Source organism: Tympanuchus pallidicinctus, unplaced genomic scaffold, assembly GCF_026119805.1.
Source record: "Tympanuchus pallidicinctus isolate F22 unplaced genomic scaffold, pur_lepc_1.0 scaffold18, whole genome shotgun sequence".
NCBI lineage: Eukaryota > Metazoa > Chordata > Aves > Galliformes > Phasianidae > Tympanuchus > Tympanuchus pallidicinctus.
The window spans coordinates 3,237,939-3,265,535 of NW_026294699.1; the positions used below are offsets into that span (position 1 = coordinate 3,237,939).

Sequence of the window (27,597 nt, forward strand, 5' to 3'; positions counted from 1 at the left end):
AATAGACCTCTGTGCTCCTGATGTGTCCCAGCTGTCCTCATAGAGCTGCTGGGCAGCACACGCAGGCTACAGAAAGGTGATGGAAAAGGGACTGCGCTGGCTCTGAGCACTGCGTGGCTCTGCAATGCGCCAACCAAGAGGGCTGTGGCTGCCATGAGCAGTTCAGCCACATTCTGTGGCAGGAGCACAGTTTCTCATGGATTTTAATCAGAAGACAGGAAATGCCAGTTTTCAGCAGAGAAGGATGAGGCAAAATCATGTAATCACATGTTCATGTTGATGTAACCAGCACCAGAAGAGTGCTGTCCCTCAGCTGGTCCTCAGAGGCACCATTTGAAACAGAAGCACTCCTTGCAATCTCTCCCTGTAACATTCCTTCCCACAGCAGCCCCTTGGATACTGAGTCAGGCAAATCATCTCCCCTTTGCTGGCTGAGACCTAGGCTGGGCATTTCCTTTTTTAGAAAAAGACCAAATACTCCTCTTTACTTTCAGGAGATCTCTTTTTCTTTCAGATAAGGAAACCAAAGACCCAAATAGCAAACACAGAAGGCATTTTTCGTCCTCCTCAGAAGTGCGTTTGCATCTGGGAAGCTCTTCTGGTCAGGGTGAGTACGACCAGCCTTGGGCTCATATTGACTCCGATTGATTTATTCCTGTGAAACATTGCTGGAGGCAAACACCTGATATCCCATCCCAGTGCAGAGGGGACCATCCTCCCTCCTGGAGAGGGATGTAGTACAGCCCTGCATCTTGGGGCCAACCTACCCCATCATGTACCAGGTATGGAGGGGAACCTCCTAAGGCCTTCTTGGGGAGTGACACTCAATGAACAGAGATGAAAATACACTGATAACTCCTGGACCCAAACAGGACCACCCAAACCCCATGTCTGAGAGCAGTGTTTGTGACCACTGCCCCATGGAGCCTCTTCCATGCCCACACATCCTATGGACGTGCCTCATGTCATGACCACAGGCTGATTGTTGCTGCCAGAATCTGGCTTTAAGTCACCTCATTCCGTGTGTTTTGGGCTGATAAGATACAGTGCGCTGAAGGAGGAACACCTTAGCTTGGAGTGGTGTGAGGAGTGCTGCAGTGGTGTTGTATAAGAGTGAAAAATCACGTTTCAGTGCAAGAACTTTGTTTTCCTCACAAAACACACCCACTGTTGGCAGGAGGCTGAGAGCAGGGGTGGGTCAGAGCAGCTCTGCCTCCAGTGCATTCCTTCCGAGGGGCCTGCAAGTTCATCTCTCTTATGTTACCATGCACTCCTTCTCCTTGTTTGTGTGGTGGAAACATATGAAAACAATTTGTGACTGTTAAGTTTCATGAAGCTCTGTGGACAGTTGGGGTTCTGCATGCAATTTGGTTTTCACCTTGTCAAGGGCTCCCTGGGGACTGCTGAGTGCAGCACTGCTGAGCTCCCAGTGCACGCAGCCCACCCACTTGACTCCATCACCCGTGCATGATGGAGATGGCAATATAGCAAAAGATGCTCCCAACAGTGATTTCTGATATAAAAACCATATGGAGCTGTGGTTTTGGGACTGGATGAAGGTGGACGTACATGCTGCTGGCCTTATGGGAGCGTCTGATGGGGCTCTAGCAAACCTCAGTGTGAGCTGTGCGTGCTGAGCAATGCTCTGCAGGGACTGGATGGAGAAATCATCAGCAGCAGTCCCAGGACAGAGGCTGAGCAGCGAGATGGAGCCTGCCTTGCAGGAGGGGGAATGGCTGGGCTGGGAGGAAAGAAACAGCTAGGGGAAGGGATGATACACTAACCAAATGGCTGGGGGAGAATCATAGAATCAGGAGGTTGGAAAGGACCTACAAGATCATCTAGTCCGACCATCCTCCCATTACCACTGCTAACACAAGCACTAAACCACATCTCATAGCTCCTCATTCAGACGCCTCTTGAACACTGCCAGGGACAACTCCACCGCCTCCCTGGACAAGGAGAAGGTGTGAAGGACCTGATGGGAAACGCAGGAATAACGGAGGGGTAGGAGAGACAAGAAAATGAGGCAGGGAGGTCAAGGACAGTGCAGTGGCAAGAAAGAGCGAGGGGGCTGAGAGCAGCGCAGCCAGTGCCAGCTGCTCTAGGGGCCGGCAGCATACACCTGTGCTGGGGAAGCCTCGAAGGCTCCTGGGAGTGGCGGTGGGACCCCGAGGGCAGGCTGCGGTCCGAACACTGCCGGTCCCTTCCGCCAACACAGGGCCGGCAATGCAAACTGCCCAACTCCTGATTTTGGGCTCTGCAAATGCCCGTCGGGGATCAACTCCGCACACCCCGGGCAAGGCTGCTCAGGAGAAAGCAGCTCCGGAGCAGCCAAAGGCTCGGAAGTAACGGGACCGGCTTTTCTGACGGCACCGCGGTTCCGCGCAGCTCAGCTCGGCGCCGGCGGGGGGAACAGCCTGCCGTCCGAGGAGGACCCCACGAGGGGCTCCGAGCCGCAGCCCGTCCCATAACCGGCAGCGGCGGCGAGAGACGGGGAGCGGGGGGGAGGAGGGGGGGGCGGCCTCCGCGCTTCGGGGGCCGCGGGCGGGGGCCGAGGACCGGCCGCTTCCGCCCGGCGCGGCGCATTCCAGCGCCGTGAGTCAGGCGGCGGCTCGGCGGGATGCGCCCCGCGGCCCCGGGCGCTCGCAGCTCCTCGGCGGGGCGCGCACCGCCGAGCCCGGCGCGGCGCCCAGCGGCCATTTGCATGCCGCGGCTGTGAATGGCGTGCCCGGCCGGCCGGCCCCTGGCACGGGGGAGGAGTCTCCGCGCCCTGCTCGGGCCGTGCTCCGCGGCGGCGGCCCCTTAGCCGCACTGGGGCGGCCCGAGTCCGGCGGCTCGCCGAGGCGCTTCCCCGCCTTCCCGGTGAGTGCGGGGTAGGGGGGCGGCGGGGCGGCGGGGCGGCGGGGCGGGGGGCGCCGGGCGAGGGGCGCTGCCCCGGCCCCGCTGCGCACGTGAGTCGCGGGCTCCGTCCCGCTCCGCGGCCCCGCCGCCTCCGCCGCGGCTCGGCAGCCCCCTGCTGGCGGCACCGCCCGGCCCGGTCCCGCGGGCACCCCCGGACTCCCCCCGGACTTCCCCCGGGCTCCGTGCGTCCCGAGCGGCGGCCGCCCGGCGGAGGAACGCCGGCGGGAGAAAGCTCCGCGGTGCGGCGCGCAGGTGCCGGCTCCGAGCGCTGCGGCTGGGCATCTCGTTCTCAGCTCTCGGCCGGCGCCTCTCAAACGGGCACCGAGGCGTCCTCGGGTGCAGCTGTCGGCCTCGGACTGCTGCGGATCTTCGTCCGGTGCCGCATGGGCAGCCCGGTCCCGTCACCTCTCGGAGTCCGACCAAGGGCAGGAGCAGCGGCGCGGGACCCGTTCAACCTTTAGGACTGGGAGTGACAGGGTCTGCAGTGGTGATGCGGGGACCCGGTGACCCTGGCGACCCCGGCGAGTTTGGCTGCAGGGGAAGGAGCGTGTTCATGGCTCGCTTCAGTTGAGCCAGGTCCATGCTTGAAAGGCCCTCCCAGCCCCATCTCGCCATGCGTTCCCACCCACTGCTCCACTGGCACTGGTCGTTGGGCAGCTGCCTCATGAGCCGAGCGGGTTTCGTGGCTTCTGTGAGTTTTCCTCCACATTCAGTCCCACGTTGATTTTTTTCTCACTGAAACGAGGGAATCGCTGTATGAATTGCACCCTGAGAGCCAAGCCCTTTTGGGCTTGTCAGAAAGCCATCCATCCTCTTTCCCGCTTGTAGCATGCACCAAAGGGCCCCCTGAGTGCTTTTTGTCTTGTGCTTTCCTTTCGTGTAACTCGAGTGATGGCAGGGGCACAGATGAAGGTTGCCCAGTGGAACGTTTCCTGTGGTGCTGACTGCTCGTGCTGCTGAATGCTCGTGCTCTCGCAGGTTGGCTTTGTGGTGGTGTTGGTTGGGGATGTCTCCAACAAGCAGGAAGTTGGTTCTTTTCCTCCTGTTTTTGTCCCCTTGGCTGCTGATTTCCTCTGGGAAGAAAGCTGTGCATTCTGCAGTAAAGGAAAAAAAGCTATACGTAATGGGAAGGGATGAGGCTGCGAAAGCTGGAGGAAGGGAGCTGAAGGCGCTTTGAAACAAAGCATGGGCCGAGGAGGGAACACCGTGTTTTTGCTGTAGTAATGCTGATACGAAGACAATAAATGCAGGGTTAGAAGAGCTCACTTGGGGCTAATTGGGAAGCGGACCCTGGGAAGGAGAATCAGGTCTTTGCTCTGTGTGTGGAAATAGAAGAGCTGGAAAGCAACGTATCTCTGTGATGCAATGTTTGTGAGAGGAGGTGATAAGCTGTGTTAGATCAGTTGATACAGTTGGAGAGAAGAGGTGAGCTTTTAGGTGCTTCCTTCCTTCAAATTCTGATGAAAGGGCTTCAGAAGAGGCCCTGTGGCTTGTTTGCTGGTTGTCCCTCCAGTCTGTCGGTCGCAGCTATCCTCTTGCAGAATCTCCCCTCCTGCTGCTCTGCACAGAGATCCTCATTGCTACTGAGGTCTCTCCATGGCCAAAAGGGCTCTGCCATCCCTGTGCTGGGTGTGGGAGACCTGGTTCGGGCCAGGGAGAGGGGAGCAAGCTCTGCTGCTGTCCCTGAGCTCATTGTCCCGAGTTTCCTGCCAGTAGCAGCTCTGGTACAGCCGTGTGTCAGTGCTGTGCCCGCTGCAGCGTGTTCCCATGAAAGGAGGTTAATGCTGGGCAGTGTAAAAGCAACTCCCACAAAACTCGTTCTGCTTTGGGACTTCCCATGACAGGCCTTTTTTTTTTTTTTTTTTTTTAAAAGCAATCCACTTGGAGGAGCTCTGCCTACAAACTGGCTTTTCAGGTTCTGGGGAAAGCCGTGGCCCAGGGCTGAGCTACACCTCTGCTCTGTGCGGGGTGGGCCTCAGCCCAGCTGTGGGCTGGAGCTCGGGCTTCCCAGGTCGGCCCTGGGGGTGATGCCCCATGGAGGGGAGCAGCCCCTGTCGCTGGGTCTGGCCGACTGCATGTTGCACTTCTGCAGTGGGGACTGAAAGCTCTGCAGCTGAGAGCTGAGCGCGAGGCAGGAATAGGAATTCCTTTTGGGATCATCAGTCCTGTTCCTCTGGAATCCAGCCCCAGAGAGTAGCCAGCAAGTCCCAGCATGTTGCCCTGAGCCAGGCAGGGTCTGCTGAGTGTAGCATGATAGGACAGTTTATTTCGGGCACGGAGCCCGCATGCTTAGATATAAATAGTAAAGATTTTATTCCATTCAATGTATTGGATCTTTCTGCAGTGTGAGCACATAGCCCAGTTAGTGCAGAATGTCTGAGACGGGCAGCATGAGCAGGAGTCCTGGGTTGTTTTCCTTTCCTATTCAGTGCACCCAACGACAGGGCTGGCAGAGCACCCTGTGTGCTGCTGGGGCTGCTGCCTATGGGTGAGATGGGCTGGACATTTCTGTGTCTTCATCTCCAGAACTTTTAACCTGTCTTCCATAATCCTTGTGGCTTCTACCTTTCTTCCGTAGTTCTTTGTGGAGGCTTTGGCATCGTGTGGAGACTGTACACCCTTTGTGGAGGTTCCACCCTTACTTGTGACCAAACACAATGCTTATTAATGCCCGCAGCCACCTGCCTGTCACCATCGTATGGCCCGTTTCAGTAGAAGGACTTAAAACTTGAGGATGGATTCCTTCTTTTTTTTCTTTTTTCTCTGAGCTCAGATGTGGATTAGGTTCTTTTCAGCTGAAGAGGTGCCAGACCCTTTGTGTAACTTTGTCATCATCTGGTTGGAATGAAGCAGACAGGAACTGTGCAGATCTGGCACTGTTACCGTAAGGTTGCCTCCCTGCTGCTGGGTATATACTTGTTGTTTTAGGTAACCCATGGAATGTGTGCATTGCCTGCCAGCTCACAGAGCTGTGTTGCATCCTCTTTAGCTACAACTTGCGTTGTGGGGGCTGCAACCTGGATTTAATGGCAATTACTGTGTGTGGCTCATGGGTAAAATGTCCTGGTGCGCCTGGGAAGTAGAACTATAGATTGAATGGATGTTACGACTTATTGCTCAGTCTGTTAGTGTCCAGTAACTCCTCTCACAGGTCAGCACCCGCCATGCAAGTGACAGAAGAGTGTTCAGGAAGGATGTTCCCAGCCTTGGCAGCAGTCAGACACCCAGGGACGAGGGAAGCAAGAGGCGAGATTTCACCTTGGAAGTGAGTGGATTTATCAGGCACCATTTCCCATGGTTGTGTTCCTGTGTCCCTGAAGAGCCCTGAACAGATTCGATGTGTGGCTCACAACTTGCTCTGAGATGCAGAACCCCTCACTCAGCACAGGGAGGGCAGGGCAGGGTTTGCCTTGTCTGTCAGCCCTCCCTCTGGTTGCAGGCAGTGCCATCGGGAAGGGCTGGGGCAGCTCTAACAGTGAGACAGTAGCTGGTGGAGTTGGTGCACGGTGTGTCGGTGTTGAGGTTACGTGTTGTCATGTCCTGTTAGCTGAACTTTAGGGGCTTTTTGGTTCTGCTCATTTGGCTGCTGACTAGGACTAGTGGGAGCCCGCTTAAGATCACATCCCTGATGCTTCAATACTTGCAGCAATCCATGCTGCTCTAGGAATGAGGAAGTGGTTTTAAAAAAATGAACAAAAAAACCCCCACAAAAAATACAAAAAAACCCCCAAGTGTCGAGATGATACCACAAAGAACAAATGGGTGGAAGAGTTTTTTCACCAAACTCTGGTCAAATCCTTATGAATAACAAACAGTGGCTGTTTGCTGCATGGTGAAAGCAGAGTTTATTCTTTGTATCAACCTCAGCTGTTGAGTCCCCAAATGTTATGTAGTGCAAGTTTATTGGTTGTGTGCTCTGTTTGCAGTAGGGACAGTAAATGCCAAATTGACATAAGGCTTGCGTGTGCTGAAATTTCCTTTGGGCTTGTTCTTCAGCTCTACAGATGCACCGTGTGTTTCAAACTTTGTTGAAGCTATTTTGTGCGTGCTGCAGAAACGTTGGACCTACTGCACTACAGACCTGAGCAGTACATGAGGGCACTCTGAGGTTCTGGGGCTTAGTAATCAGCAGCTCTAAAACAGTGATCATTGAAGAAATTTAACTTCTTTGTGATCTCAGCAGTGTGTTGCAAAAGTCTTCCCAGGGGAGAAGAGATCGGACGGCATGCCTGATCATGCCTTTTCTGGGTAGCCTACCTCGCTGCCTCCTCCCCTTCCTGTTTCCACTTCGCTGCAAGGCAGCCCCTTGCTCTGCCGGTCAGCAGCAGTGTCTGCTTGGAAGGTTTTCCTTTTAATCTGGATGAGATCATCCTGAAGCTGCACAAGATGCTGCTTTTACTGTTCTGCAGGTCTGGCGCTCACTCAGCTTTAACTTCGTGCAGGTTGTAGCAGCTTGAATTTTAATATCTTGGGGACTCAGATGTCTGGGGTTGGTGAAGACAGCTTCCATGTTTCAGGTGTTGTTGCCCCGTAGCAATTGGCAGATGGGAGATATGTTTCTCCCTCACCTGAATGCAAGATCAGTACTTTAAAGTGAGCTGCAGAAGACAGCTGGCTCTGAACTGCTTTGCCAAAAGGTGTGAGCATGCCTTCCCTTTCACTGGCTGCCCTGGGACTGGAAGCTCAGAGGGAGCAGTGAGGCAGGACTGCCTTTCACTCAGGCTGGACATTACATTGTAAAAATGTTTCACTGTTTTTCTTCTTTCTGAAACAAAGTTAGAATGTTGATCATTTTTCTTCACGTTGTGAGTTGGAGCATGGGGCACGCATGAATTTACATGAACGCGCACCTGCAGAGCAAGACGAGCTCTTCTCACAGCTGCTTTCCCCTTAGACAAGGAAAGAGAAGATGGGTGGCCAGCTATTGAGCCCTAGCAAGAGTAGAAATTAGAGCAACAAGAGCATCTCCTTTTGCAAGAGGAGCAGTCCTCGCTGCTGTGGCATTGCTGGTGTGTGTGGCCTTACTCTTTTAGTTGTACTTAGAGGAACAACTCCTGTCAGATGTGTGATGCTGAGTGAGGATGCACTGCATTTCAAAGGAACGTGTAAAAAAATGGCTCAAATGCTGCTGCTTCCATCCCTCCTGAATACACAATGTCTTCTAGTGGCTTCTGTGTTTGTTATTTCCTCTAAGAATTTTTTTTAGATTGCCATTCACCGTGGATCTATGTAACTTTCCATAGGAAATGTTGTCATTCATCTGCGGCAGTTTTGATCTCATTTGCCAGCGAGATATTTTTATTTAGTGCAACAAATTGTGATTCTTAGCTGCTTTTAATACTGAAGTTGGTGCATGGGCAGCAGCTATTCCAAAAGCAGCCAGAGCCAGCAGTCTCTCTGCCTTGAAATTCATTCTGGTGCCTTGTTCTTAGCTTTCCTTGTGTTCTGAATTGCAGTTCTTGTAATGAATGTGCAGGCTGCTAGAAAATCAAAGTTACAAATGCAAAATTCCAATGAAAAAGGATACCTTTTTTAAAACACAGAGGTAGGATTTTGTTGTTGTTGTTGTCTTTTACTTTCTAATGTGGGATTATGGCTGTGCTGACAAAACCATTTTTGAACCTTACCTTAGCACATCATCGAGGCAGTGCTCATGGTGCCAGTTGGTGAGCCCTGCTGCGCGTCCCTTGTGCTACTAATGCAAACCAGTGCCGTGTCTTCTGGAGTCCCAGTGAGCTTTTGCAGTGAGTTAAATATGTACTAAAATAGTTTCTGTGGTTACTCTTTCCTGCTTCTTTGTTTTGGTGAGCTCCAGTGACGCCGAAGAACACAGTCCCAGGAGCCTGCTGTGCTGCTGCTGGGGAACCCAGGGCTCTACTGCCTCAGCCTAGGCACCTTTGGGAAGGCTGCAAGAACAAGGCTTGTTTAGGTGAACCTTCTTCTGCGTGATCTTCCAGTGTTGGCAGTCAGTTATTTATAATTGGATTTGTTAATACTTGGGTTGTTCATGTGATTATGCTGTTATCCAGTCTGGCTGCACGCAGTGTGGCACTGGACCAGCAGCAGTGTGATATCCTGTGCAAGCATACGGAGATGTGTCAGCTGCCTGGGGGCTGGTGGTGGATCTAGGTAAAAGCCAGCTCCGCTTGGAGGATCAGGCAGTGGTCATTCACCAGGGGAGGGAGGCGCTGCTCAGCTGCAGTGCTCAGTGTGCTGTTGCTGGAGCTGTGAGGCAGTCTTGCTATCAGCCCTTGCCCAGGTGCAGCCCATAAGCGGCGTGCTCTGAGCGAGGCATGAGGATGTGGCAGCAGGAACGTGGCTATCACATACCGTGCCATGCAAAGCTGCAGGGTGTGTTCATGGAGAAACACAAACAGGATGAAGACACCAGAGTGCTCCAGAAAGCTTCCTGCTGCTCCCTCCTCTGTGTTGGTTGTGTTTTATGCCTGCTGCTCCCCTTGCTGGTTTCAGGGAAGGCTGTGGATGGCTCTCTGTTGGGTTTACTTTCAGAGTTGGAGCTGGGTGCCTGCTGCTCACTATCTGGACTATGTCTGGGCTCGGGGGCACATGCTGCATAGTGCCATGAGTGTCATTCTGTCATCTGGGACACACATGCTGTAGGAGAAAGGGAAAGGTGGTGCTTCTGCCCAGTCTGCTGTACTTGGCTGCTCTCGCTGGTGCTGCTGGCCTTTGGTTAACAGGGGAAGTTTGGAAGCTCTTCTGTGGAAGCTCTCCATGTGTGAGGCTTGGCTGTCAGCTCTGGAGAAGTCTGTGAAGTTGTTTTCCTGTCCAGCGACTCCAGCAAAAATTCACTCTGCCTCTGGTGAAACAGTAGTACTTAATTCCTGCCGCACTCAGCACCTGCACTGAGAAAATAATTTAGGCCTCAAGAGATGCAGAACCTACCACCTCCCCCTTGTGATCACTGCTAGCTTCCCACAGTGCTGCAAATGTGAGTTTTGGGCCATGTTTTCACAATCACTTCAAACCGTGCTGCCTGGAGAAGCGATTCCATCATCTGGCTGCAGCTGCTCCTGCTGCTTCCCCTCTCCTTGCACTGCCACAAGTGTTCGTGGAGCCACGGGGTGACTTGGAGCAGGGAAGGAGCCTGGGCTGGAACAAACCAATTTCTTTGCCAAGTGATAGGGGTTGTTTTCTGCACCAGGCAGCTGCAGGGGTGGCTGTGCCAGCACAAGAAGGGCACAGCACAGCACCTGGTGACACTGCTGCTGTTGGCTCGCTTCTCCTAGTGGCTGTGGTGTCTTCAGAGCTGGAATTTTAGTGTTTACTTCTGTGTACTGACTCCTGCTCTGCCTTTTGTCTGCTGGAACTAAAGGACCTGGAAGATGAGAGCCTGCTGCCTTGGGAATGTTAGCAGATTGCAGCTGGAGTCATCTTCTAACCTGTTTATGGAGAAGTGCAGCTACAGATCCAGGAGGCACTAGCAGAAATCAGGAGAGCTTTTTGAGCTTTTTTCACCTCTTCCATATGAGGGCATCAGACCTGCGTGCCCCTCATGTCCTACGCAGAGCTCCTTTGGAAGCCCATAGGAGCACATTTTTAGTTGGTTTCCATCGTGATCCCCGTCTTCTGAAAATCAGGGAAAGGAGTTGCTCAGAGGGACCTCAGATCTGCTTTCATGGCCATGGGATTGGCTCACAGCCATTTGCACCGCACTGGTAGACGTTCTTACAGCCTGTGTTTAAGACCCTCTGGCTCTGTGTAGCTGAACTTCTCCAAGATCCCTGGTTCGCAGGTGAAGCTTTGCACTCCTTGCATCTCTTGCATACTGGTATCAGCCTGCAGGGCTTTGCATGAAATCCAAAACCTTCTTTTTTTTTTCCCCTTCTTTTTTTTTCTAATGCAGCTTCGTATTTCCTGTCTATGGGTCTGCCTGGTGTCTTCCAAGACAGGAAGTTTCCACTGGTATTTCTCAGCTAATTACATTAAGTGGTTCGAAGTGAGATCCCTCAGTGCTGGCTTGGTTGCTTGTGTAGCCACAGAAATTAAAGAACCATGACTTCTGCATTCAGCCTGCCTTGCCGATTCTCTCTGCAGCATCTCAGTAGCAGCGCTTGTGCTCTTTGCACAGTCCGCTTTTAGAGCCATCTGCTGAAGCATATACCTTTTGTTTGAGCTCCTGCCATTGCCTCTGGATAGTGCTCTGAGCTGGGGTGAGGTGGGGCAGGCTGTCCTCCTGCTCTCAGGGTTTGACATCAGCACGAGTTGTCCCTTGCTTTATGTCCCACGATTGCAGATGCCTCCTGGTCCCTGGTTGTTCTGTAGGCTTTGTTGTTAGCTTGTCCCCACAGCATCTCAGGATAAATTCACCTGTTTTTCTGACCCCCGGAGGGCATTTGTCAGAGCTACCAGTGGGTCAGTGCATAGTGACAGCATATGTTTCTGGGAGGGATATGGTGTGTGGTTCCATTGGAGCCTATGTGAAAGCTGTTTTAGACGGGAGGTGTTTTGGGAGGCAGGTGACAAAGACTCACGCTTGGTTTGGTGTTTCAGCTAAGCTGATATCACGGTGAGCCATCACTGAACAGGCAGGTCCTACCCTTCCTGTCTCAGGTTGCTCAGAGCTTATCTGCAATTCTGAGCCTCTTTGCAATGTCAGATCAACAAGAAGTAATTTACTTTTGGGTACGGTTAGTTTTGTGCTGGTGGAACACCTTGAGGCTCACCAGGGTAAATCTGCCCTTGGGCAGCAGCTCTGTGAAGCCTCGCAACATCTCCGAGCTCACTGGTGAGGAAAGCAGGAGAGATCCGCACCAGGACAGGGTTGATGCTCTTGCTTTATTTCCAAGGGGGTTTCTTAGTGTGGGATATAATGCAGGTCTCAGCCAAAGCCTGGGTGGTGCTGGTTCCTCAACAGCTTTCCCCTGGCACACAGAGCCTGCTTTGCCTTCTCCATCCCTGCCTGCCCTCAGCCCTCCATCTGGCTTGTTTTAAAGGTCTGGCTTGCGCCTGGTGTTTGAGATAATCCTTGTAACTAGTTGGGTCTGATCCATGCTAGCTGATGTTATTGGCAGCACTGAGGCTGACACCCTGCTGCTCCGCTTCTCCTCGCACTCCCTGCCTTCCCCCTGCTAGCTGGGCCCACAACAATTCTGCTGCCTCCCTGGCTTCTGTCTGGAGAGCACATCAAGGATCCTAACTTCTTTGCTGCCGTTCTGCTCAGAAGCTTGCTGCTTGCAGCCAGGACAGTGAATGTGCCAGCACTGCCAGCAGTGCAGGAAGGTATAGAGCCCTTCTGCCTCCCCCCAGCTGTTTCTGACAATCCCCGAGCTTCTGTCCTACCCAGTGTGGTATCCCAATGTGTGTGCAAAGAGGATGGTAGGAAGGGCCTGGAACAGATCTATACAGCCAGGATTGGAGTGGAGAAGAGGGACAGGGAAAAACTATTTACTCGTCTGGCCCAAGAACTGAGGCATCAAGTGAACGCAGGAAGTATCGGGTTTAAAGACAAGCTGAGGAGGACAGCTCATCGCACAGCATGTGTTTCTGCTCTGCCACAGGCAGTTAAGGGTTCTAAAAGGCTGCGATCAAAGATTGCATTGGTTTCTAAAGGGAGTTTGATAGGTTCTGGAAGGAAAATCATTGGATGGATATAAAGATGAAAACAGAATGGTTAAATGCAAAGATGTCTCTGGCACAAGAAGTCCCTGAGTTATTCATAGCTCATGTAGTGGCTGTCCAGGGAGACATGACTGTCAAGTGATCCTGTGCTCTGTACTGATTGCCAGGCATCCTCTGGTAATGAGATACTGGGTTTAGGCAGACACTTGGCCTGACCTTGCATGGCTATAAGGTGCATGATCTTATCCTGCTGCTTTCAGCGGTCTCTTGAAAATACTGATTAGGGCAGTACTGAGAGTAGAGATTGTTTGAGGATATGTGACCATTCAAATGAAATATGTGTCAGTGCAGTCAGCTTTGAAATCAAGCCTATTGGTCTGATTAAGTACATGGATACTGTATCCTGGAACATCTCTTCAAAATAGTCATGGGGTCATTGTGAAACTCAGTGTTTCGTTGCCTGGTACTGAGGTATTTGCTTGCTTTGTTGCTCTTTTAGGTGATGCTTGGGCAAGGGGCAAGTGTGGGCACCGGCAAGTCCCTTTCAGAAGTGCACACGAGCAGGCAGGAGCCCTCCTAATATCCTTGCTATCTGTATCACGTAGGAAGTTGGAACAGATGCTTTTAGGCACCTCTGCAGCTATAAATGGAGCAAAGTAAGGAATTGTGACCTTTTGTTGTGAGGCGTTGCATCTGTGCATGCAGGATGGTGGTGTGTGTACAAAGAGTATGTCTGTACAGGCCGGATCATGAATTCCCAGACTTTTGGGGGCCTGTGGTATTTGCTGAAACCCAAACCTTCATCCACCTACAGCTGAGTCGTCCCTTCCCCTCGTTCCAGCTCAGCTGAGCCCTGCTCTCCTGGCAGCCAGCCCAGCCTGTGTGACTCTGCTAGCAGCTGGTCGTCACCCGCTTTTAGATGAGATTCTCCTCTTCTAACCCAGTCCAGCTCACTCTCCTCTCCCTTTTGTTGACCTGCTCCCCCCTCCACCATGTACTGTTTGCACTGGTAAACCTCACTGCTTGTGTGGCTCCCTTTCCAGAGCAGTTGGGGTGAGCTGTGGGGATTGGTAGAAGTGCCACAGATGGCAGGCAGCATTGGAGAACCAGAACCTAATTTAGCCTGGAAGGGCCCCTTGCAGGCTGTCTGGTCTGTGTGCTGCGCTGCTCAGGGCCTTGTCTAGCTGAGTGCTGGATGTCTCTGAGGACAGATGGAGGTCTCACTGCCTCTCTGGCCATGCCCATGCTCAAGGAAGAATTCCCACCTTACATTTTAGATTTGTTGTGCATTCAGAATAAATTGTGTCAACGTTTTAACAGTGCTGAGCTTTCTTCTGTTCCCTCTCAAATCGTGCGTACCTGCGAAGTTACCGGGATGCTCGTCCCATCGGTTTGTTTTGGGGAGAGGATAAGGCTGACACCCTGCTGGGTTCTGTCTCCTGTGGGATCTGTGGTCTGGGACAGCACAAGGAAGCTGGGAAGGAATTGGATCTGTCGGCCCACTCAGCACATGTGCTTCCCGCTGCGAGCCTGCTATTGTGCATGTGCTAGGAGAGGAAGAAAGAAATACGTGCTTGTGGAGTAGCTTAGAAGGCGCTTATGGAGGTCTGTGATCTCATTCCTCCAGTGACATCAGTTTTCCTAACCATTTCTATTAGCATGTGCAGCAAAGTCATTACCCTCAGAGCCTGGAGAAGTTGCTCAGTCTCTGTCTCGTTGCATGCTGGAGAAAGCAGAGAGGTTGCAGAGTGAGCAAGGAGTCCCTCTGGTTGCTTTGGTGTTTCTGTAACTCAGCTTTATTTAAATACCATATCATCATTATTTATGTATGAAAACCACTCTTAGAAAACTGGCATTAATGCTGAACTGATGTTCATGCTGCACTTGCATTGCTGTGTGTGCTATGCTGTATTTCTGGAAAATGATTACATTTAAAGGAGATTAGAAGAAGCAGTTATAAGTGGCCACTTGCTAATTCCCAAATAGCAGTTAGTAGGGAAATGGTGCTGCTTGGCTTTGGGTAGGCAAGGGAGCCTGTGTGAGTCACAGGCTGTTTTTAGAGAGAGGTCAGCAGCTTTTAGCACTGCAGTTACTTAGCTGGTTGGACTGGCTCCAGATCTAATTAAGATATAATTATGAGTATTTCTTCTGGAATCTGGATTTCACAGTAGTCCCAGAAAATCTTAATGGGGAGTAACTCTGAAACTTGTAGCTGTGATCTTTGGCACTTGGTGTGATGTCCCCCAGCCTCAGAAACACTGCATGAGCTCTGATTGCTGAACCCTCTCCAACACTTGGAAGTTGTCCCATGCGAGGCTCGGGTCTGTGAATGGCAGCCGGGAGGTCGGCCCGGCCCTACAGCATGGGCTGCATCAGGGATGTGTCCGACCCTTCCTCACATGTGATCTTCCCCCTCTCCTAGGCCTGAAGACAAACGTGGGACGATGTCGGAGGCACGGCATGACAGCACGAGTAGTTTACAGCGCAAGAAGCCGCCGTGGTTAAAATTGGACATCCCGGTGCCAGTGCCTGTGCCGGTGCCAGAAGAGCCAGTGCAGGTATGGGGATTGCGGTCATGCAGGGGATGTGCAGAGCCCTGCTGTGCTGACAGCGTGCCTCTGTGTGGTCACTGGCAGCCCTGGCCAAGAGAAAGGCAGTGCTGTGTGTGCCAGGTCACTGGGATCGGTAACGGGCTGCCCCTTGAATGGGATATTGAGGGAAGGTGAGTGTGTTTCACTTTAGATCAGTGGATGTGGCCGTTTGGGTGCGAGGACTGTAGGGGGTAGATGTGAGAGTGAGGTATCTAAACAGGAATTCCTTCAAGGAACTGAAGAAGTGAAGGGCTTCTAGAGGAATACCAACCTGAAAGTGCTGGAGTTTCTGCTGAAATGAGCAGGGAATTAATCTGACTTATGACTAGCCAAGATAATGACAGGCTGTCATCAGCAACAGCAAAGAAAGAACAGTTACTGGCAACACAAAGTTGTTAATAGCACGAGTGCAAGAAATTCACATATGAGGAGAAATAAGTGTTACTGAAGAGTGGTGGAGTAGAGATGAAGTGATAGTTTATTTGGGACTTCGCAAAGCATGAGTAGAACACCCATGTTTCTGCTGGGAATAGGAGGAATAACAGGAATCTCTGCTTCAGAGTGGCAAAAACTCTTACATGTGGGTGAGATGACTGCTGGCTGCTCATGACCTTTCTGCAGGGTAATAGGCTGCCTACACCAAAAGCAGGTCTGTGAGTGGAGTGTGGTGTCTGGGTTCACAGAAATGGAAGGTTTTGCATCTTCCCTGGGGGGGTGTGCTTGTCTTAAAATGGCATTTGTGTTCTTGGAAAAGCATGGACTGGCCTCTGCTGTTCTTTGATCCAAGGACTAAAGTGGACTTCTGGCAGGTACACCTTCATCTTGATCTTCTGAAACCTTCATCTTGACCTTCCTTCGGAAGGAAAGAGATTTGGTTCTTTTTGCAAGGATTAGAAGAGAACACAGGGTTTTAACTACGTAGGTTGAAGCCTTCTGAATTGGTTAAGGCTTACATGGATGTTCTTTTACCTGAAATCTCTAAATCCAGCTAGGCTTCTGGAGAGGCACTACGTACACACAACAGTGGAAGTTGGCATAGGTAATGTTTTCTGAAAGCACAGTGTGTGGGAGTGCATGCAGGCTCCCATGGCTTAAATTCTGAGTGTCTAGGCATTGTTTTAACATAAAAACTTAAAAAAAAAAAAAAAAAAAGAAAAAAAGAAAAAAAGAAAAAAAGGATAAAAATTACTGAAAGTTTTTATCTGTCTGGCTGGAAGGACTAGAGTTTCAAGCAATTAGAGATAGTGTCTGACCAGAGAAGCAGTCTGTTCACTGGCAAGTGAAGCAGAGGGGTAATCTGCTCAGTCTGTGTTTTAGAAAGGGGGTGGTATCTGCCAAGCTAATGACAAATTCATGCAGAACAGCCTTGAGGGCAGTTAGTAGGATGGGCTGAGAGCAGTCTGGTGATTTGTGTCAGGTTTGGCAGGTGACATTCAGCCAGGAGATGCTAGGAGCTTTCAGACCTGAGTGCATCCAGACAATTAGGTTATGAACAAAGCTGATGTGGCTTTCCCAGCTTGCTTGGCCTGTGCCAGGCAGCAACTGCAGCACAGACCCACCCACAACTCTCGTAGTCTTTGAGTGCAGATGCAGAGCTATTTATAAAGCTAATTTCACTTGGCCCTGCTTGGTGTGCTTTACTTTACATTATGCAGTGGCCTAGGAGCTTGTGATCTCTGTTCCTTCTGGCTAGAAAAAAAGCCAGAAGGATGCAGGAACTCCTGTAACACACCCATCTGCAGATGGACATCAGTCTGTGGGCTAGGCTAGAGCCAGTCTGCACTGAAACTATAAAAAAAAAAGCCTCTTCAGATGCCAAGTTCAAGTGCTGACTGCTCTGTTCTGCAGATCCAGTCCTGTTTCTTCACATTAGCCAGTCATTAACTCAGTCCTTGTTAGGCTGCATGCGCCCAGCTTGTGGCTTGGGCTGGGGGCAGAGGGGGATTGTTGTGCTGCTGACTGAGTGGTTCACACCCTGGCTGGCCCTGTAGATCGTAGTTCTAATATTGCTGACTCCCCTTCTGCTTTCCTTTCCAGCCAACAAGACGCCAGGCCTTTCTACGAAGTGTGAGCATGCCTGCTGACAACAGCCGCGTGCCCTCCTTGCCTCATGAAGTGAGGAGACCGGTGCTACAACGACAAACCTCAATCACCCAGACCATCAAGAGGTGAGCTGCTGAGCTCCTGGAGCCTGGTTTAGTGGATTCTGTCATCCGTTGCCGTCCTTTTTTCATGGTCTTCTCGTTCTCCCATGGCCTGGCACTTTAAGGCATGCTGTCAAAATAGGATTGAGTTGTCTCCCTTGTTGCCTGTCATGAGGTTGAGGTAGAGGGTAGGTGCAGATAGGATCTCAATATATGAGCCTGATGGTGCTGTGTAGCTTGCCTTCAATAAGTGAGGAGCAAAGTCCTGACAGAAAAATAGTGCTGATCAGAACAGTGAATGGTTCTTGCTGATCAGAGATAAGTTTTGATTGCCCTTGTGCCTGAAGAAGCTGGCTGTTTCAGGGCCTGATGTGTAGCTAGCAACATATGATGCTGTATCCACCAGGATCCCCAGGACTTTTCTCCCAAGCTCCTTTCCAGCTAGGTGCCCCCAGCACGTGTTGGTATCTGGGGATGTTCCTCTCCAGGTGCAGGGCTTTGCACTTCTCCTTGTTGTCCTTCATGAGTTTCCTCCCAGTCCATTTTTTTCATCCTGTCAGGGTCCCTCCGGATCGGACCATGACCCTGGGGAGTATCCACCACTCCACAGGTTTGTGTCATCTGCAGACATGCTGAGGGTACACTGTCCTGTTGTCCAGATCATTAATGAAGTTATTAAATGGGATAGAACCCACGACTAACCCTTGGAATACACTGCTAGTCACTGGCTTCCAGCTAGACTTAGTGCCACTGCTCACCACACTCTGGGCAAAGTCATTCAAACATTTATTTATCCACCTTATTGCCTATTCATGCCCTCAACGTGGACTGAAATCAGGCCTCTGCGAGTCTTTGTGCCAGGACAGTTAGACAAGAGCCTGTTAAGGTTGACAGGATATCCTGGGAGAATGCTGTAGGGGCCTTGATAAGAAGCACTGTATGGAAGGGCCAGAGCAGCCTTCTCCCCATAAGTCCTTACAGACAGGGCATATGGAGCTACAGTGAGCAAAAGAGGGCTGGACAGTGATGGTGAAGCTCCTGGATACCAAGGGAGATGCCAGTGTCCTACTTAGCATCAAGCACATGTGGCTGGTGCTCTGACAGACACGTGTCATGTCCTCCATGCCTGTATGCAATGGCAGTGTTGGGGACCAGCTGGTGGCAGCATCCGTGCCTGTGCCTAAAGGTCGGGGTAGCAGTTTTGTAATCCTGAGTGCAGGGGGTTGATGCCATTCTGCAGTGCAGAGTTTTCTCACGCAGGCTGTTGTACAGCATGAAGAGCAGCCAAGACTCTGTCCAGGAGGAATTGCAGCTTGTACATGGTTTTTGCAGTGCACTGTGGAATGCAGGTAGGAAGGCAGGCGCAGCAGTGGGAAAGACTGCGTGAGAGGCAGAATTACAGGAAATGTGTGAGACGTGGAACTAGCAGTAAAAGCGTGAAATAAATGGATCAGGAGCAAAGACAGGGAATTGGAAAGTACTGAGGATAGCCTAAAAACCAGTGCTGTGAACAGCAGAGGTAGGTGTGCAGTAAAGAACTGCAGACCATATATCCATAAGGGTGTCATTGGGATTTATTTTGTGAGTCCAGGGAGGCTGTCTTCCGGGTTTGTTGCTTAATGCAGCTCCTGTTAAACACAGAATGTGAAACTGTTCTAGCAGCAGGACTCCATCCCTTCCTTTTCATGGGGCTTGCAGGACACGGATCAAGTATGTGCCTAAAGTCAACTGCGTGTGGTCCAGAACATAGGGCCATAGGAGTGATTCAACTGCTTGAGTGTTGGCCTCTAACACTGTTTCTGGTGTCCTACAGTGTCCAAGGTGTCCAGACAAGGCAGCAGATGCAGCACAGATCCTTGTGCCTGAGGTGAGACCCTGCCAGGGTCACCCAGAATGGCTCCAGGACACTGAGTGGCATCAAACACCTGTATCCAAAGAGATCATATCTCAGCTTGCTGACACCTCTGGTGTTTCACTCTGTGCTGTCCAAAGCCATCTTGTGAGATCTGCAGTTGTATGTCTGGGCTGAAGAAGGCGGATTAAAGAGGTCTGGGGGTGGAAGGGGATTGAAGCATCCGTGGTGTCATCAAGACCAATGGGAGATGTACATCAGAGTGCAGATGCACCGATGGGATTCAGCAGCCTCCTGGATCCTGCTGTCACGTGCATTGTGGCACAATTGCTGCTGATTGGGGTTGAATAAAGAGGTGGGGAAATGTTAGGCATAGGTTGCTGCCTGCCTCCACAGCCCAGCGGGCTCTTTCCGTTCAGCTTTCTTTTCTTTGCAGCAGACAGGTACGGTTTCAAAGGAGTCAGACCCTGCCTGTTCAGGGGAACCGGGTGGGCAGGAGTTCCCTGAGAAAGCGGCAGTCCCTGCCCCGATCGTTTTTCAGGTACTGGTAGAACTAAGTGTGCAACCCACCCTGCATGTGTGTGCAAGGGCTATTGTGAACTGCACCGATTCTGGCTGTTGCTGAGACCACGTTGCCTTCCAAGGCCTGACCAGGAGGCCTGCAAATGGATGGGAGTGAGAAAATTCCCGTGTGCATCTAACAGAAAACAATGGTCACTCCTACTAAATATCTAGGCAGATGTCAATAAATAGCATGGGACTAACAAACTGCCCACTCTCCAGCCTCACTTCTTTCTGTTTTTCCTAACAAGCTGACAATCTCCTGGTGTTCACCATAACTGCAGAATTGCTCTGGGGCAGCCGCCGTGCAGCCTGTCCTTGCTAGCTTTAATGCAACATGTGAAATATGCGTATCTTGGTCCCAAAGCCTTCTTGGAGCAGAAGAGGAAAGAGAGAAAATTGCACCAAACAGATTGGTTTGAATGAAGCTCAGAGTTGGTGAATTCAGTATAGCATCCACCCTTTTCCTGTCGACATCATGCATTTTCTAATCCTAGCGTGACTGGCTTCTCTTTGAGGTGGAGATCTTTGTTTACGTAGCACTGAAGAGATGTGCCCTGGACTCCTGGAGTAGCTCAACAGCCCATCAACCGCTACCCCCAGACTAAAACTCAGTGAACTTTTGAATGAGACAGACGTGGTGACTTTGTGTTTATCAGGGACTGGACCCAATGCCCAGATGTTCCTTCCCGTCCTACCTTCCTCATCACTACCGTTGCCAGGTGCCACTTTGATGCTGTGTTTGCATTTACAACTGCTGGTCTTTGGGCTTTAGCTTTCAGGGCTGCTTACCTTAAATTGATAGAAGAACCTGCCCTTGTACTGATTAATTGCTTGCTAGTTCTGCAGGATCTGTAGCAGTTGATGGGGCTCCCTGGCTGGAAATCCCTGGCTCTCACTGTTTCTCCAGACTGCTTCAAATGCTCTAAACTCAGTTTATAAGGTTCTCCTGGACTGTCTTGTACACGATCAGAGAATGGGACAGGTCCCTATCCTAGCCCTGGGCCAGCAGTGGTAGCTGGCAGTTTGGGAGTGATACTTGCTGTGCAGAGCAGCTGTGGCAGTGCTTGTCCTTCCACACTAATGGGAATGCAGTTCCACGGAGCTCTGAAGCACAGCTCTTTGCACAGTGGTCATCAGCAGGCTAATAGTGGCCCTGTGTATAGGCTTGTCACCCAGGGTCACCTTGGTGTCCAAATATTGGTTATGAAAGTTGGAAGTTGTGTTACAAGAATGTTTTGTGATGTGTGTTGTGCCTGTGCTTCTGCACAGCTGGTGCATTGTGCCTGTCTGTAGACTTGGTTCAGGAGTTGCAGGACAGTCTCTGACCCCAGGCCTGTCTGCTCTGAGCTGGGACAAAGACTGCTGTGGGTCAGTGACAGCAGAGCAGTGCTTTGAGACCTGCACAGCCCCTTCTCTGAGGGATGGCACCCAGTGGCTAGCTGAAGAGTTCTGGAAAGGTTTGGCTCAGCGAGGGCAGATAAGGCTGGCAGTGGCTCACTTGATTTTGTGCCTGCTGGAGGGCCTGTTCTGGGTCGCTGGGAGAATAACAGTGCTTTTGGCAATGGTTGGTGGTTTGCATCTGCAAGTGTGAGCTGGAAAGCCTGCTTTGAATTCGCATCTTTTTACATAGTGGCAGGATGTCCTCAGTTGCTGGTTGATGATATGTATCTTTGTTCTGCAGGGTGCAGTAAGTAAAGCACTGGATTTAGTTTCCTGTCTCTGGTGCTCTGACTCAGTTCAGCAGTGTGACCTAGTTCTAGATGTAACCCTCTTTTTATGTTAGTGTATGTTTTGATACTCACTTTGTGATTTGTGAGGTCTTCCTTCTCAGCAACTGGAAATCCTACCTGTAAGCAGTGGCCTGAGGTGAGATTTTTGGGTTTGGCTTGGAAGGGTTTTCAGGTTTCAACACCTGGGCCAGCTGTGTGCTGATGCAACTCGCCATCTTCTAGTGCAGGATTAGCCACAGTGGGAGAGGGCTGGCAGGGCTGTGACAATCTTTAGCTTCTCCTGAAGTATTTGAAGACTGTTACTCTAACTTACACCTATTCCTCTGCCTTCCTTAGTGTTTTGCTTCTGACCCAATGCTCTTCCACAACAGCAGCCACTTGGCAGCAAACCTGCTTTGTGGCTGCAGCCCTGTGCTCCTGCTTCTGCCACCAGCAGCTCAGAGCTGTGTGTGCCTGCTTCAGGAGAGGGCAGGACCACAGCAAGCATTTGCCATTGATGTTACTTGTGAGCAGGATGGGAATCCTGCAGCATGAGATGGATGAATTTGGGGATTTTCTGGGAGTATGGTGGGAGGCTGGGAGAGAATAATGAATTCTACTGGCCATTGGGAAAAGCTACAGAGAACAACTGCAGCCCCACAATGGGGACCTATAGCTGGCCTGAAGACGGTAAGTGTTTTCTGTGAGTGTCTTTTAGAGGGGAAAAAAAAAACATTTCACAAGTTCTCTGAATTTCTGTTCTGTCTCCTCTTTTTTCTTTCTAGAAAAAGTCAGAATCAACTGTTCTTTACTTACACTGAAGTTGTTGTTGTCTTAAGAGGGAAAAGAGTGCTGTTGATGGTTAAACATTTCTGACCAAGACCTGTCAGGTTGCTGAAACTGGCTGAGGACAGGCTGTGAGATGCTCGTGGGGGGAAATTCTGCCTACATTTGGATTGGGGTTGGCTGGAAGTGACTATTGTGGGTTTTATCTTTTCATTTGCATAATCCGAGTGAACGTGATGCTCCTGCTTTACCTATATGCTGGCATTTTTCAGAGGCACAGCTGACTGGTTTGGAGTAAGCAAAGACAGTGATGCTACACAGAAATGGCAGAGAAAGAGCCTGCGCCACTGCAGCCTGCGGTATGGGAAGCTGAAACCTCAGGTCATCCGGGAAATGGACTTGCCCAGTCAGGACAATATTTCTCTAACAAGCACAGAAACCCCCCCTCCGCTGTATGTTGGGCCCTGCCAGCTGGGCATGCAGAAGGTGAGTACCCTGGGACAGTCAAGGTTATCATGAGCTTCCTGCACAGTGTCTTCACCATTTTTAACCCATTTGTGGGCTTAATTCTGCCTGAATGTGTCTTGTCCAATGGGTTACAGTCAGTGGCTCAATGTGGTGTCTCTTGAGTCTGGGACTGGTACTACCTACTATTTTAATCAGTGACATAGATAGTGGGGTTAAGTGCAACCCCTGCAAGTTTGCAGATGACCCTAAGCAGGGCAGTAAAGTTGATAGAAGGATGCCATCCAGAGGGACCTTGACAGGTTTGAGGAGTCGTCTCATGTGAATTTCATGAGGTCCAGCAAGGCCGAATACAAGGTGCTGTACCTGAGCTGGGGCACTCCTCTGTGTAAATACAGACTGGGTGATGAATGGGCTGAGAGCAGTACTGCAAAGAAGGACTTTGGGGTACTGGTGAATGAAAAGCTCATGTAAGCCAGTAGTGCGTGCTTGCAGTCCAAAACACCAACTGTATTTTCAGCATCAAAATAAATGTGACCAGCAGAGCAAGAGAGGTCCACTCTGCTCCACTCTTCTGATAACCACCTGAGTACTGCAACCAGTTCTGTGGCTCCCAGCACGAGACAGATGGGGACTTGCTAGAGAGGGTCGAGAGGATGCCACAGAAATGTTCAGAGGGCTGAAGCAGCTCTCCTACAAAAACTGTCTCAAAGGCTCAGAGAGTTGTGGTTGTTTGGCCTGGAGAAGAAAAGGCTCCAGGTAAACCTTTTTGCTGCCTTTCAACACTGAGAGGGGGCTTGTAAGAAGGACAGAGAAAGTCATTACTGGAATCTGTAGTGACACAGGATTTGTACTGACAGAACAAGGAGCAGTGGTTACAAACTGAAAACTTGATTATGTTATGGGGCTTGGAACAGCATATCTTGCATCAGCTGCACCACAGCTCTGCTCACGAGTCCTCAGAAATTGGTTTGGGTGCCTACAAAGGGTATCTGGTAGCCCTTCAAGTGCAGTCCTAGGGGGCCAGGAGCCTGTCAGTCACATTCGGTTACCAACACCTTAGAAGTAACCCATAATATTCTAGCAAAGGAAGGACTCCTTGCTCCACTCAGCACCTTAATCCATACAGTATTAGGGCATCAGTGAACACCACTGCAGTGTGGGCAAGTGTGAGATGAATTCCTTCCAAACCAAGTTGATCTGTGACCCAAAGCCTGGCTGCGTTCCTGAAACAGGAGAATATTGTGTCTTTCAATCCAGTCTCACCTTGTTGAACGCTTTGGTCACAGGATACTGAGAAATGTTGTTGGGCTCTATGTAGACTACATTCAGTCAGAACTTGGTTTCAGTAGGTGTAACTCCATAAAGCTTCCTATTGAGTGTGCAACTGTGGATTAAAAAAGGCTCATAAAACATTAGGATAAAGTACAGAAGTCATAAAGAAACCACAGCTGTGATGATGTAAGGACAGAGGAAGGGTTTGTAGCTGAAGGCAGTGTTTTCATTAGGTTGATTCGTGTGTTTGGCAGCTTTGGTCTGAAGAGTCCCAGAGAAGGGCTTGTAGCTCCTGGAAGCTTGCCTGCTTTATCCAGCTGTTAGGATTAGCAGAAACAGATGTAAATATACAGTTGAGCTCCACCAGGATACTGCTTAAATCCAGAGCTGTACACCAACAGAAAGGAAACTAGCTCTTCAAAGAGCCTAGCTCTGTTGAGGGATTTCTCCAAGTCGTGGTCAGATATCACGTTCTCTGACTGCAGACTTCTCTGTCACAGGAGATGAATGAATCCAAGAGCTTAGAAAGGGCTGAAGGAGCTTTGAAGCTGTCATTTGAACATCAGAAATGTTCAGGATGAAAGTAATCAATACCAACTAAAACCCCCCAAAACAACGACAAACAAAATAAACGAGGAGGACTTTGAGGACTTGAGCTTGGGACTCGAAAGTTATTTCCTATCTCCCTAATGTAGAATTGATTGGTGTTTTTTTCGGCCTGGTTCTTGGCTGGCCACTGTCCTGGTCTCAAGAGGAGATGATGGAGGCTTGAAAGGAGGAGAGCTTGGTAGGCCAATGTTGGGGGGTGGCTGTACTTATGGATGGGCTTCTTCTCCGGCAGATCATAGACCCTTTGGCCCGCGGCCGAGCTTTCCGAATGGCTGACGACAGTGATGGCTACAGCATCCCCCACACCCCCATCACGCCGGGTGCCACGTCACTCTGCTCCTTCACCAGCTCACGCTCGGGCTTCAATCGCCTCCCGCGACGGCGGAAACGGGAATCTGTTGCCAAAATGAGTTTCCGAGCAGCTGCGGCTCTGGTGAAGGTATTGTATGTGGGAGGGCAGGGATCAGGGTGGCAGCAGGATGCGGCCCTGCCCTGGAAGAGGAGTGGGAGGGAAGGAGCTGTCTTTTGTAGGAAAAAGCACTTTCTGTGAGTAGAAAAAGTGAAGGAGAGCAGTGGTGGAAGAGAAGAAACCAGGACAGGTCCTCTCTTATTTCAGCTGCTTTGTCTACCAGACAGGATGTGCAAGAAGCAAGGATGCTGGCTGGTTTGTGGCGTAGGTCTTGCTTGCTGTTTATCAGCTGTGGGGCTTTGATTCCCACAGGCAGCAGCCTTAGAAGATTCCAGCAGGTCTGGTTAAGCTGGGACCTCTGGGTGGTCTGTCTGCACCTCTCATGGCAGAGTAGCAGTGCCTGAGCCTCTTGCTATGCAAGGCTCTTTTCTGGGTCTCGTAGGGGTCATGTATGAGTGACCTTTTTGCTCTGTGACTGCTGTTCAGCCATTGTGCAATGTGTGGTAGCATGTTGCAAGCTTTCATGGGAGATGTGGATCAAGAAGTGGGGTAGCACCAGGATTTATCACCTGGAAGGTGCTGCACATCAGTAGGACTGTTGAGTTTGATGGGTCAGTGTGACAGGGTCAGCACATGGGCTCCCTGTGTGCAGCCCAGGGTGACACTGCATGGGCCTGGGGCTGGGGTGTCTGGCAGCGACTTGATGCCACCTTGTCTGTCTGCAGGGTCGCTCTGTGAAGGACAGCACACTGAGGAGAGCTCAGCGGCGCAGCTTCACCCCAGCAAGTTTCATGGAGGAGGATACAGTGGATTTTCCAGATGAGCTCGACACTTCTTTCTTTGCTCGGGTGAGGGGCAGGGCAGTGGCATGGTACTGGCTCCAGAGACTTTGCAAGACTGCAGTTCTGGCAGGGCTGTGTGCTGCAGTGTGGTGCTGGTGTCTCAAATGTGATGCCTCCTCCTTCTGATGGGACTTCTGTGTCTTTGCCCAGGAAGGAGTCCTTCATGAGGAGCTCTCTACTTACCCGGATGAGGTGTTTGAGTCGCCATCAGAAGCTGCGGTCAAAGATACTGAAGTGAAACCTTTAGACCAGACGGATCTCACAGGAGGTGCCTTGGACAAAAATGAGCTTGAAAGAAGCCACTTGCTACTGTAAGTATTTTCTTGTAAGGTGCCAAAGCTTAACACGGGATGGTGGCCTGTCCATTCAGAGTGGAATCTTTGGTGCTGGGCAGCTGTTGGGGCAAGACCATTGCTCCTTCATGAGGGAAGTTGGGATCTTAGTGCCATGGGTGTTTGGAACAGAGATCAAAGAGCAGAGCAGTGATGGGATTTCTGTAAGCCCTGCATGCTTCTCTTGATGTTTTGGATGAGAGTCCTCCTGCCCCAGCAACCCCTGAAAGGTGGCTCTGAGGCCACCTCTCCAGCAGCTTCCTGATGTGATGTGCTTTTGAGGCTGTATGGTGGCTTGGGGAAACAGAAGACACTTTAAGTCAGCTGTGAAGATGCTGGAGGCGCAGTCTTCAGCTGTGGAGAATACAACAAAGGTAAGAAGGCTGTTGCCGTTCCCAGTCACCAGGAACTGTTGAGAAGAGTGGAGTGAAGCATTGCTGAGTGTCAAGCTGAGCTACATTCCTCACTTGAAACCAGAGAAAGGTGTGGCACTGATGCTGAAAGCCCTGCAAATATGTGGGTGGTACTGTACTGTATGCCTAGATTTTTTCCACCTGAGTAACTGGTACTGAGTAATTGCTCGGTGTCGTTTCCGAGTTAGCTCTGACTTAGCTGGCAGCTCACCCCAGCAGAGAGCAGTGCTGGGTGTGAACATGTAGCAGACAGGGAGGTCCTTGTTGTGGTTCTGCTGCTCGCAGCCCATCTTGCTGTGTTGGAGTTTTCCCTTCAAGTGTTTCCAAGAACTTGACTCAGTCTTAACAAAAGTGGAAGCAGCAAATGGTGGGAGCTTGTTGTCTCTCCACTGAGATGGTCTCAGTCTTTTTGGCTCCATTTGGATTTTCTCAAATCTACATTCCTTTCCCACTTAGAGAACTGCAATCAGAATTGCAGTCAGTTGTCCTTTTAGGTGGCCAGGTGTTTGTTTTGGCATAGGCTGATAGTCCAACATGAAAATACTGGGATGTCCATTACACAAAAATCACTTGAACCTCATCCTGTTGCTTGTCCGTACTTCAAGGCTCTCTTAACTTCACCAAGGCACTCTGGTTACCTTTCAAAAAAAAATACGGTTTCTGTGACCACTTTTGACAACCCCTGTCTTTGTGCGGAGTTGGTCACCCAGGAAGCCACAGGAGGTTTCTGTTAAGTAGAGACCTGCCGAGGACACGTGCCTACCACAGTTCCAGGCAGTGGGAAAGGGGGAAATAACAGGCAGTTCTCAGTGCTGTGTACCTTGCTTGTGGACTGCTTGTTAAGAGCAGTGAAATAAAAAAAACACCTGAAGATGCCCAGAGCAGGTTCTGTTCATCAGCAGCTTGTGTTTTCATTTGTTTCATTTTGTTTTCATTCATTTCATACTCTATTTTGGTAAGAAGGCATTCTGCTGGACAGGGATTTTTATTGTGTTGTTGGAGCCTGGTTTTGTTCTTCTCCTGAGAAATTCATGCATCAGTGCAAATAAAGGGACGAGTGGAAGACAAGTTGAGAGAAGTAACTGGCTTGGGTTTAGTTCCTGCTCTTCTCTGAGTGGTT

General features: G+C 50.7%; 1 protein-coding gene across 5 annotated transcripts in view; it reads left to right on the top strand.

Annotated features, from left to right (window-relative positions):
- The first annotated feature begins 592 nt into the window (after nucleotides 1-592).
- The window catches only part of RHBDF1 (rhomboid 5 homolog 1), a 34,759-nt gene continuing 7,754 nt past the window's right edge, over nucleotides 593-27,597 (top strand). Inside the window, exons 1-8 of one of the 5 annotated variants that reach the window (XM_052680425.1) lie at nucleotides 593-607; nucleotides 14,909-15,044; nucleotides 17,115-17,245; nucleotides 19,510-19,614; nucleotides 22,405-22,618; nucleotides 24,714-24,920; nucleotides 25,616-25,738; nucleotides 25,883-26,043. In XM_052680425.1, coding sequence (XP_052536385.1) covers nucleotides 14,931-15,044; nucleotides 17,115-17,245; nucleotides 19,510-19,614; nucleotides 22,405-22,618; nucleotides 24,714-24,920; nucleotides 25,616-25,738; nucleotides 25,883-26,043 — 1,055 coding nt within the window. In that variant the 5' untranslated portion in view covers nucleotides 593-607; nucleotides 14,909-14,930. Of the gene's footprint in view, nucleotides 608-2,732; nucleotides 2,866-7,373; nucleotides 8,834-14,908; nucleotides 15,045-17,114; nucleotides 17,246-19,509; nucleotides 19,615-22,404; nucleotides 22,619-24,713; nucleotides 24,921-25,615; nucleotides 25,739-25,882; nucleotides 26,044-27,597 lie in introns of those variants that run through there. The other 4 variants (XM_052680423.1, XM_052680424.1, XM_052680420.1 and 1 more) reach the window with 4 other exon arrangements.